This window comes from Argopecten irradians, chromosome 10 (assembly GCF_041381155.1).
Source record: "Argopecten irradians isolate NY chromosome 10, Ai_NY, whole genome shotgun sequence".
NCBI lineage: Eukaryota > Metazoa > Mollusca > Bivalvia > Pectinida > Pectinidae > Argopecten > Argopecten irradians.
The window spans coordinates 27,336,040-27,348,607 of record NC_091143.1 but is presented as its reverse complement, the minus strand read 5'-3'; the positions used below and the strand labels follow the sequence as shown (position 1 = coordinate 27,348,607).

The 12,568-nt window shown below is 33.8% G+C and overlaps 2 protein-coding genes across 3 annotated transcripts in view; one reads left to right on the top strand and one right to left on the bottom strand.

Annotated features, from left to right (window-relative positions):
• Positions 1 to 12,568, top strand: part of LOC138333533 (monocarboxylate transporter 4-like) — a 37,840-nt gene that overhangs the window by 195 nt on the left and 25,077 nt on the right. The gene's annotated exons all lie outside the window — the stretch shown is intronic.
• LOC138332787 (uncharacterized) lies at positions 414 to 1,683 on the bottom strand. The gene is made up of 2 exons (XM_069280749.1): positions 1,252 to 1,683; positions 414 to 741 (listed from the first exon to the last, which is right to left on the bottom strand). Exons 1-2 carry the CDS (start codon positions 1,661 to 1,663, stop codon positions 638 to 640), a joined length of 516 nt encoding a protein of 171 aa, XP_069136850.1. The 5' UTR covers positions 1,664 to 1,683; the 3' UTR covers positions 414 to 637.

The window sequence follows — 12,568 nt, the reverse complement described above, 5'->3', positions numbered from 1 at the left end:
TATTACTACTGGATAAACTAAGCCGTCCTATGTTATTTTCATATAGTGTGTGATGAACATTTTATAATATCAGATTTAAAAGGAGTCACTTTCTCGCAAATAAAAATAAATGGCCCTGACAGTAAATAGGACGGCAAACCTTGTAGCCCAAATCAAGGCATTTGAAACATGATATAGTTTTACTAGAATATGTTAGTGACATATGTCTTAGTGATACATACGTTGAAGTGGTTGATGGCAACCATTAGGAACAATGAAGTAAAATAAAAAAGAAGTTGTAATGACAGGAAAAAAACCTTTATTTGTTATTACGAGTACCGTATATAATATACACACATCTATTAATATTTTTATATGAGATATACTTATTTTGAACGCATATATAAATGCAGAACAAATCTATTTTAGGGTGAAGTAAAAATGTCATTGTTGGGACTTACTTCTTGTAAAATTGAAGAATGGCGGAAACCTATCAGATCGCTACTACAAATCTTACCAATCTCATTCATGCCTTTACCAACGACCATTTTTGGTAGGAGAGAAATACATGGGTCTCTGATTGATTTCCGGTAAAACATATAAATTATAAAATGGATGGATTCACAGTTTGCGCTTCCATTTTTTCCTTTTTTGGATGTTAGGTTTTCTGTATCCGCCGCAGTAAAGACGACATTATCCCGCCAACATAACGAATACCTTCTGATGTAATTGGTAAATTGAACCTTCGACCGGACGGCCAATCTTTAAAATATAAAAAAAGATTATTTAGCTTAGACTCATCGAAAAATATTCTGAAATATCCATAGTAGTATTAACAATTGCTTTGAATAGTATTTAAAGTATCATTTCTTGAAAGATAGATCCTTTACATTTTCTAGTCATTATACATGAGAATTCAAATACCATTTCCTAGATCTTTTGTTTGAGGAAGTGTATTAAGCATTTGCATATTAAAGAGTAATTTGCCCTGTGGGAAGTAAAGGACTGTTATGTCATTTTCCACAATCGATACCAACCAAAAAAGGGATATACATTGTACTTCTGAAATATGCAAAGACTGAATCTCACTTCGTATCGTTCTACGTATAAAGTTTACAATTTAAGATGTTATCCAAATGAAATATAGCATAAAAGTAGCGTAAGACAAGTTATAAAGATGTCATTATTATCAATAGGTTAAAACTAAATTGGAGAATTCATTTTAATCTGGCAATTCATTAAGTTGTGCCGGTAAGTAAACTGTATAAATACCTGAGGGTACAGTTGAATCCCGATCTGTTGGTATGGCTGTAACCACTTTTTGCAAACGTCTCGGATGAGCTGGCGTTGTCTTCGTGACTTCATCGGAAAATGGCGGTTCTGGCGTTGATACTTTCTTTATAGATACTATTGTTGTAAACACTGGCTTCTCTGGTAAATCAATGCGAGGTCTTCTTACGTAGGAAATATCCTCAATATTATTATGGTGTTCTAGTTTCTTTTTCTTCTCTGTCGGTCGATGAATTTTTGTACGTCTTGTGTCTAAGGAAAGCTCATCTTTGTAACCAAACTTATTTTCATTTTTGACACGGTTATTGACGTATTCAGTTTCAGGGTCGTCATCAGAATCACTGGAGGAATGTATTGCTGTTTTTCCTGAGTGTCCAATTAAACCATGCCTCATGCTATTCACCTTATCGCTTGTCCTTCTCATTGCTTCCATGAAGTAAATTTCAAGAAGAGTTTTAAGAGCCCAAAATCTTTCCGCGAGAGCGGAACTCATTCTGGGATTCTTCTGATAATATGGATAATGACCAGTGTTGATATGCGATACTAAATGCATACTGTTCCAATCGGAATTCCCATAAGCGACTGTTGTTACTGGCATATTATCATAATAATACACCAAATCATCGTTATATGTATCGAATTGACTATCATAAGGCGTCGTGTTCTGTGGGTCATGATTCCAGGTAGCAATAACAGGATGTCCTTTTCCCTCTCGATACAAGACACACACACAAAGGATCATAAACAACATCTTGTTGTTATTTTACAGCATATGTCTGAAATATTTGGGAAGAATCGTCATAATTGTGATAACAAAACATATAGATAATATGACAGCCAATTTTGCTAAAAATTAATTGAAATTAAAAAGCTTTTGTAACCAGATCCATTAGTTACAAGCGTTTATGACAACGCTTTTTTATACAATGAAAAATTATACTCATTGGGGTTCTAATTTGTTTCTCTCCTTCCTAAATGCCTTTCCTCTTCATAAAATCTCCCTTGACGCTCACTTTTGACTTTTGACTTGATCTCTGGGTTTTTTCCTCAGGCAAAAACACACTATAAGTTATAAATGGTAATTGTTATAAGTAAGCGTTCAGCTTATGGAGGAGTCAGTATAAAGACTTGACTAAGTATGCTATTGTGAGTCTTCGATTGCATGATTCTCCCAAAATGCACATTCTGTAAAACCTATTTAGCACACAAAGGAATCCCCCATCATGATTTTAGCTGTAATTAACGCTAAAAAGTCAAACCAAACCAATTTATAACATTAACAGTAGATAGTTTCACGATAACAATAAAGGGACATTGTCCTTATCAATTACAGTACCAGACTTCGAATATCTTACCAATCTCGGTACCAGATTTTTCTCATCTAAAATCAATAGAATTCATCACAATGAGTTTGCTATAATGAAAAACTTACCTCGAGATAAAAAGGACGATTATGACATTTTCATTGTCATTGTTTCTTATATAAAGGAAATAAAGGAAACCTTAATCCCCATACCGGAAATTTTATCTCCGACACATACGTGCTTATAGTATTATAGATCTATATGACTTAACATTATTAATAATTGTCATTTTTAGGATTTTCTTAATGACGGTTGTGTCTAAAAATGGAGACAATACGGACCGGATCCTATGACAACGCTAATCATACTTGTTATAATACACAATGACAAGCATATTATAATAAGGTTGAGGGGAATTAAACAGTACAACTAGCATATACTTGGTATGAGTGGTAAAGCCAATGACGTTAATGCCAGATGTTACCTAATTCATGAAAAATGTCAAAGGTAGCGGTCAACATTACTGGCAATTTTAAAAAAGCGCTTGATTTTATTTCGATCTCTCACATTTTTTCAAGATCGTTTAAGACTTAATCAGAACTCGCCGTACATTATTTGACAATTTGCAATTATGCGGTGTCTACGTGCAAAATCACAGGAGATACGTATGTGACACGTACCGGCTTTGTCCGTATATGGATACACGCACAATACAGAACATTTTAGCTCGTGCAGAACTTTCGCTAGAAAACGGTGATAAATACTATTAGCATATACTAATATCTATTACTGCCCTGCATCAACCATGAAAGACCATAAAACATCATTGATCTGTAGAAACAGATTTCGGGTTCAAACCGAGATAAAGGATAATAACTATCCCATTTTTTGTGTCTTTTTTTCTGTTGGCTTTTTCCCCCATCGCTACACGTTCATTTTAGTGTTTTGACATACAAATGGCATGTTCGCTCCCTAACGAATATTTTTATGTTTCGAGTTCATGTTGTGCATGCATCTTAACCGATGCCAATATCAGTTTCTAACTCGCGCCGAGCATTCTGTGAGTGGGAAGACTTTATCACCGTAGTCAGTACTACTGACATATGCATCTATGTGATCTTGACAGTCTTCTCATTATTTTTTTCACTGAAGTATGCGAGATCCTTTATTACAATGAGCCAAAACGAATGCTCAGTTGTCTCCCAATTCACACATGTACTATACATACTCGATAACGAGCAATCGACATGCTGCCCCTATCGTAATAAGGGGACTATTTTTAGGATCCCGTCGTTGTTTCAATTCTTCTTAACGAACTTACCCAACGTCATCCTCACTTGAGCAAACGCCAAGGACATCAGTAAGGGAATTTGAGGAAGAAACGAGAAGATGAAATCCCAAATTTTGACACATTTTCATGATCAGAGATTGTTAAAAGTGATAATGCATTGATAAGGATACCGGTATGTGAATTGCGTCAAAGATGGGAAAGTCAAACAGTATTTGATATTCAATTGTCATGAACTAATGATATTATTTCATATAGTTTATGATATAGTTTATTGTGCTATTGTGCTTATTATGGCGAGGAAACTTTCATTTTATAGAGGAAAGGTAAATCATACTCTGTGAAACAGTATATACATATACTGTTACTTATCATACTCTGTGAAACAGTATATACATATACTGTTACTTATCATACTCTGTGAAACAGTATATACATATACTGTTACTTATCAAACTCTGTGAAACAGTATATTACATATAGTGTTACTTATCTTACTCTGTGAAACAGTATATACATATACTATTACTTATCATACTCTGTGAAGCAGTATATACATATACTGTTACTTATCCTGATTGCAATTATACATGGCAATTAGCATAAACGTCATGAAGCGGATGTTTCACATTTGGATGATAATCCGTAACATAGTTTACCTGTAATGACACTTATAAAACGCATTAACATTTAATGATATTCTTATCACCACACCATCATATCTACCCGTTATACACGTGTCGCCTTGTTATACTCTACCCAAATATTTAACCCATTTAAAACAATAATACAGAGCCATATCCTATTAGAGATATACATGTATATACACGTATGTTAAACATTACAAGCAATTATTATTCATTTCTTCAAATGATTTTTAATCTTTTTTTGTATGCTGCCTTTTTGGTAATTTCAGAAGAACATATGAATTTGTGAAGTCATAAGGATATCCTTCTTCGATGGAGAACAATAAACGATATCTTTACAATCACCTTAAAATACATAACCACAATATAGAATGTAGAAAAATCAATAGGCCATAGCTTACGATTGGAATTGTAATTTCTTGTATGACATGCATGTTTCTTGATTTTGTACGATGAGGAACCTCTCATACGCAACTAGATATTTTCACCCGGGCAATTTTGGTGACGCATTTCATTTTATATTTGGACATAGTTTCTTACTATCATGTACAAAACAAGAAGCAATACCCATGTAATAAGTTGAACTTAACTTAAAGTCTTTTTACTACTTTACAAACATTAAGTGAAATGTAGAAAACAAATGGTTTAAGAATACTTATAATCGATAGGCATGTAAAGGTTTTTGTATAGAGAAATTTAAATACGACCAACCAAAGCAGTTCTAACATGAGGACGTTTGTTTTAATTTCGCGTTTTATACCTAAGGATGTTAGATTTAATTTCGCGTTTTGTACCTAAGGACGTTAGATTTAATTTCGCGTTTTGTACCTAAGGACGTTAGATTTAATTTCGCGTTTTGTACCTAAATACGTTAGATTTTGTAGTTTCGCGTTTTGTATTTTGGACCTAAACGTTAATTTATTTCGCGTTTTGTATTTAAGGACGTTTTTATTTCGTTTTGTACTTCTAACATGAGGACGTTTGTTTTAATTTCGCGTTTTATACCTAAGGATGTATGATTTAATTTCGCGTTTTGTACCTATATACGTTAGATTTAATTTCGCGTTTTGTACCTAAGGACGTTAGATTTAATTTCGCGTTTTATACCTATATATGTAAGATTTATTTTCGCGTTTTGTACCTAAATACGTTAGATTTTGTTTCGCGTTTTGTACCTAATGACATTTGATTTAATTTCGCGTTTTGTACTTAAATACATTAGATTTAATTTCACGTTTTGTACCTAAATACGTTAGATATAATTTCGCATTTTGTACCTAAGGACGTTTGATTTAATTTCGCGTTTTGTACCTAAATACATTAGATTTAATTTCGCGTTTTGTACCTAAACCTAAGGACGTTAGATTTAATTTCGCGTTTTGTACCTAAATACGTTATATTTAATTTCGCGTTTTATACCTAAGGACGTTAGATTTAATTTCGCGTTTTGTACCTAAATACGTAAGATTTAATTTCGCGTTTTGTACCTAAATACGTTAGATTTAATTTCGCGTTTTGTACCTAAATACGTTAGATTTAATTTCGCGTTTTGTACCTAAGGAAGTTGGATTTAATTTCGCGTTTTGTACCTAAATACGTAAGATTTAATTTCGCGTTTTGTACCTAAGGACGATAGATCAAATTTGGCGTTGTTTACCTAAGGACGTTGGATTGAATTTCGCATTTTGTACCTAGGGACGTTAGATTGGACGTTAATTGAATTTCGCGTTTTGTTCCTAAAACATTTGATCTAATTTTGCGTTTTGTACCCAAGGCCGTTAGATAAAATTTTGCGATCAAGACTTCTGGATTTCTTCTTTTCCTGCATTAGAAACAAATATTTCGCGGCGAGGAGATGTATTTTCTCTTTTTCTGATCGCCTGTGAGAGAAGCAAATTTTAATCACATGCGAAACTGAGGTGAGTTACTGTATGACTACACTAATAACAAAACAAAGGTACTGAACGTATGTTCTGTAAATAACTTTTACATTACTATGTACCCATCATGTGTGTTTGTCGTTTTATTACTTTTACATTACTATGTACCCATCGTGTATCGTGTGTTTGTCGTTACTATTAGTTCGGTTATTTATACTTAACTAGGTACTGATCGTGTGTTCTGTCGTTAACTATTACTTAACTAGGTACTGATCGTGTGTTTTGTCGTTAACTATTACATAACTATGTACCCATCATGTGTTTTGTCGTTAACTATTACTTAACTAGGTACTGATCGTGTGTTTCTGTCGTTATTTATGACACAACTAGGTACTGATCGTGTGTTCTGTCGTTATTTTTGACACAACTAGGTACTGATCGTGTGTTCTGTCGTTATTTATGACTTAACTAGGTACTGATCGTGTGTTTTGTCGTTAACTATTACTTAACTAGGTACTGATCGTGTGTTCTGTCGTTAACTTTTACATTACTATGTACCCATTGTGTGTTTTGTCGTTAACTATTACTTAACTAGGTACTGATCGTGTGTTTTGTCGTTAACTATTACTTAACTAGGTACTGATCGTGTGTTTTGTCGTTAACTATTACTTAACTAGGTACTGATCGTGTGTTCTGTCGTTAACTTATTACATAACTATAGTACTGATCGTGTGTTTTTCTGTCTTAACTTTTGCATCACTAGGTTACAATGGTATGTTTTCTGTCGTTAACTTTTTCATAACTAGGTACCCATCGTGTGTTCTGCCGTTAACTATTAGATAACTAAAGTACTGATCGTGTGTTCTGTCCGTTAACTTTTACATTACTATGTACCCATCGTGTGTTTTGTCGTTAACTATTACTTAACTAGGTACTGATCGTGTGTTCTGTCGTTAACTATTACATAACTAGGTACTGATCGTGTGTTCTGTCGTTAACTTTTGCATAACTAGGTTACAATGGTATGTTCTGTCGTTAACTTTTACATAACTAGGTACCCATGGTATGTTCTGTCGTTAACTATTTCATAACTAGGTACTGATCGTGTGTTCTGTCGTTATTTATTACATAACTAGGTACTGATCGTGTGTTCTGTCGTTATTTATGACATAACTAGGTACTGATCGTGTGTTCTGTCGTTATTATTTATTACATAACTAGGTACCCATCGTGTGTTCTGTCGTTAACTTTTACATTACTATGTACCCATCGTGTGTTCTGCCGTTAACTATTAGATAACTAAGTACTGATCGTGTGTTCTGTCGTTAATTATTACATAACTAGGTACTGATCGTGTGTTCTGTCGTTATTTATGACATAACTAGGTACTGATCGTGTGTTCTATCGTTAATTATTACATAACTAGGTACTGATCGTGTGCTCTGTCGTTAACTACAATGCATTACATAACTAGGTACTCATCGTGTGTTTTGTCATTACACTTTTACATAACTAGGTTCTGTTTTTGCAATGGTATGTTCTGTCGTTAACTATTACATTAGTAAGTACTGATTATGTGTTCTGTTTTGACATTAAAAAGCTGATACAGGCCTTTAAATCTCTGTCATAGAGTTACTCTTGTTACCAATTTTGGCCACAACATAACTTTTTACATAACTAGGTTCCCCATATTTGGGCCAACAAACATCCTTTTTGGAGTGCGGAACAGAACTTGTATAAAATTTCTGGCACTCTGTACCCCCGGAGGCTGGTGGGGCGGGGGCCCCAATAGGGGAAATCAAGGTAAGATTTTAAATCGCCTACTTCGTTCTAGAGTTCTGATATGGAATGTAACCAAATTTGGGCCACAAAAACATCTCATTGGGGGGAAGGGAACATAGTTTATAAATTGTTGGCTTCTGCCCCCTGGGGGCAGTACGTAAATCCTTTAATCGATAGCCATCAGACGTCTCTGTGGAATGTTACCAATGTTGCCACAAAACATCCTGTGGGGGGAAGAGGGGATTCATCGGTTGTTCTGTCGTTTACCTATTACATAACTAGGTACTCATCGTATGTTCCGTCTTTAACTTTTACATAATAAGGTACCCATCGTACCCAGGTACTTATCGTGTGTTTTGTCGTAAACTTTTGCATAACTAGGTACTGATCGTTGTTTTCTGTCGTTAATAATTACATAACTAGGTACCCATCGATTGTTCTTTCATTAACTATTTCATAACTAGGTATCCATTATGTGGTCAGTCGTTATTGATTACATAACTAGGTTCCAATCGTGTGTTCTGTCGTTAACTATTACATAACTAGGTACCCATCGTATGTTCTGTTATAAGTGGAAAGTATAGTGTTTTATATCAATATATTTTTTTTTATATATTTTGATAGAAAACTAACAAGTACTTGCGATAATGGCTCTGTCCACTAGCTACAATACATCCTGTCTGAAGTATTGACGGCTTCTCAGCCTGCATTTCGTAACTTTCGTTCAACAGGAGGTATGGATGTGTTCACTTTTGTGTTTACTAAAATTTTCGAATTATTTCAATAATAGAAAATATAAGAAAGTGTTGCATACAAAAAAAAGTAAAGTGGTAGTGATTAAGCAGATATCTAGGTTAGATATTTAATGCTTGGGGAAATGGATCTAAAAGTGAACACGTTTTCAATTAATCATTTTAATTTTTCAGTTATGTGACGGTTGTATGTAATTGATATCGGATAATCAAATTCAACGATTGACTTTATTACAACCGAAAAATTCTGAATTGGAACCTTTACATTTTGAACAGAATATAAACCTAAAAATCTACATATTAGTAGATTTAGAACATTTCAAATTATCGGTTTTAGCTTACAATCAGATATTGGTGGTTCTGCTTTAGTGGTTTCCGGGTCGTGTGGGAGGTTTATTCTGATTATACACAAAAATATTTGATGTTTGCTTTTAATTAGCTTATCTACAAAAATCCCCGTTAATTATGACGTCATACATTTAATTCCCATCAGTGACGCTCTGCAAACACGAAATATATAATAGTAAGATCTTTCTTGAGCTTTTAATCGTTTATTTTAAACTATAACTGGAGGTGTATATTTGCGTAAGTGTAGTTTTTATAGAAGAACGAAATTTAATATACGAATGCCATCCTTGTACAGCATTACTTTAATCTCATGGCTGTCTAGTCATCTCGTATCAGTGTAAGAGAGTCAGACTCCGATATAAGGGCAATCTGATTAAAATGCATATCCTTATTCTCGATCCGCCTCATAGACGAACGAAGTAATAAACTCAGCTACAGTACAACACGTTTTGAGGACACGCAATACATGCAAATGACTTTTGACCATGCTCATTTTCAGGGAGGCAGTATCCATTTGTACCGTTCAACACTCTGAGGTTAAATCATATATCGGTCCCATCATGCCCCAGTTTATTCCTTTCAACAATTTCATCTGACGCTAATAAAATCTCAAGAACTAAAGAACGGAAAAATTTTACGTGTCACAAATGCATATTAGCGGTCTAGAGATGACTATATCTAAATTCAGTTACAAGTTTAAGTTTTAACGAAAAACAATACATAATTATTTGTTTATCCACACGTAGAAAAAGCTGTATAAATCAACTGTAAGCACATAACGAGGGCGCAATGACTTCAGCAATAAATAAATATGTTGACCTGATAAAGTGGATATGACATTAATTTTACGTCACAAGGTGAACGACTCTTTAAGTGGATTTCAGTTCCCTTGGTAGGCCACAATCTTGAAGCTATGGATCAGAGTTATCGCCTTACATCGGCCTTGCAAGCAATTGTTATTTTATATATCTAAAAAAAAATGTTATTTTTATTGTTATTAATTTCTTAACACCGGGATATATTATTTAGTCCATGTTATATCACGTTATGTGTGGAATATGTTTACGTAGAGCGCTATGAAATTCCACTATCACAAGAAGACACAAAATTTATATTTCATACCCGTAACAAATAGCATAGCATACAGAAGGGATCATTATTAGGCGACACTTTACCAATGGGTCATTATAAGTGTAATCGACATAACAAACAAAAGTATTCATGTAACAGGTAACTCGAGAGAGTCGATTGGTGTTATTATTTGCTAGGTGATCGTTCTGAAAGCGGAAAGCGAACGCTCCTCCCTTATGACAGTCAGTTGCAGTTATATTATATACAATTACATGGATTATTAACCTCCTCAACCATCTAAATAAAACGCTTTTGTCAATGTGCAATTTACATCTTCTTGCATGAGTAAAGTACGAGCATGACCGATCATTATGAGGTGACACCATTTTACAGAACATTAACTGGGGGAACAAAAACGTTGCTAGGAATATGTTTATTTTGGTTTAATTAGGCAATATAGTGTTGATGGTAAAATCTCTTCACTTAGGTAATGTAGCTTTATATCCGTGTTGGTATTCAGACTGCAGGCGACAGAAACTTCTGTTATCTAATAACAAATCACAAATAAAAGTATATATAACATTTTTTGTTGTTTTGAATAATAACTTCTAAGAAATATTTGGTTAATACCGGGACTGATTTCTAGAGGAACAAAAGAAGTAATAACTAATAAGTCACTCTGTCGTGAGTTTTGTGCGGGATTTGGCCCATTTTCTTACGACATTTCGTCCAATGCGGTTGGAGATTACGGTTCAATTCAGATATGGGAAACTTTGAAGTTTGGTGCATCCGACCAGAATTTGATATAGAACCGCTCAGTTTTTTTAAAAACACTTACGCTATAGTTTTTTGTTATTCTTATTTGGTTTCATTATCTTAACATAGCCTTTTAACAGCAAGTATCATTTAAGGACATTATTGGTTTAGATGGTGGAGAAAACCCCGAGAACCCGTAGATAAAAAAACACCGACCAGTTCCTGGCATCTCCCCCACATTGGATTCGAATTAGCGACACAACGAAGTCTCGGTATCACAATTTATTGCCGTTATCATGTGCTTCTTTGTTATCGATTTAATATGCGGATTACACTTTCGTTATTCAGTCGTTATTCCCAATTTAAACACAATCAATAATTAAAGAGATAGGTTAATTCGGATACGAGGCAATTTGGTGCACCCAACCCTAATTTGATCTTGATCCTACGCTATAGTTTTTTTATTATTATTTTTTTCTGGTTTGATTTCTTTAACACCCTATTAACAGCAAATATCATTTAAGGAATCAATAGTGTATCAATAATCAACGGTGATTTAATTTAACGCACTGGTACGATTTTAAAACATTGGACTATTGGGGAAATCCCTGGGAGAATTGTATACTTTTCCATTATTAGGCGTATGCAAAAGTTTCTACGACTTATCTTGTAGTAAAGATGATATATTGCGAGTTCTGTACAAAATCACCTGACTTCGATAAGATGTGTTATTTTTCATGAACTATAGAATCAAAAACAATAAATGGCGTTCTTGATTTGCTGTATCCTTTTGACAGTCTAATGAACATATGAAAGGCACGACGACTTTGGCACTAGATAATTATGCTGACCTAAAGAAGTCGGGATGAAATTGCTTTTAATTCATAAGGTGATGAATTATGAACATATGGGATTCTAGATGATGAATTTTAGTCATGAAAATCATCTTTAAATTGAAATTGAGAAAAGCATGTGAATTAAAATCCTTGGGCTTTGTTGCAATGCTCACTCATTGAAAATTTCAATTTGAAAAAAAAAAATCCATAGATTAAGAAACGTCGGAGGTCATCTTGTTCTCGAATTGTTTTAAATTTGACAGTTTTCGATTGTTTTGTATTCTAAATATTTTAAATATGTTTTACAATTAGCTATCAATTAACACAACTATTTTCTCATAAAATAGTTATGAGATAAAAGTCATATTGGGTAGATGTTAAATCATATGTAGATTCCATAGGAATAAATGTAAATTATATATCAAATATATTACAATCTATGAATGAGATTATTCTTGGATGCGACCTTTACAGACAAATTTCATATTGCTTACTGCAAATTACTCTATCTGCAATGCATGATTTTACATATTTGCGTTGCTATTCATTTAAAGAGTAATCCACAATTAGAACTGGACACAATAATACGAATATACCGGAGCATCCCCCTCCACAAAAAAAAAAAAAACAAAAAA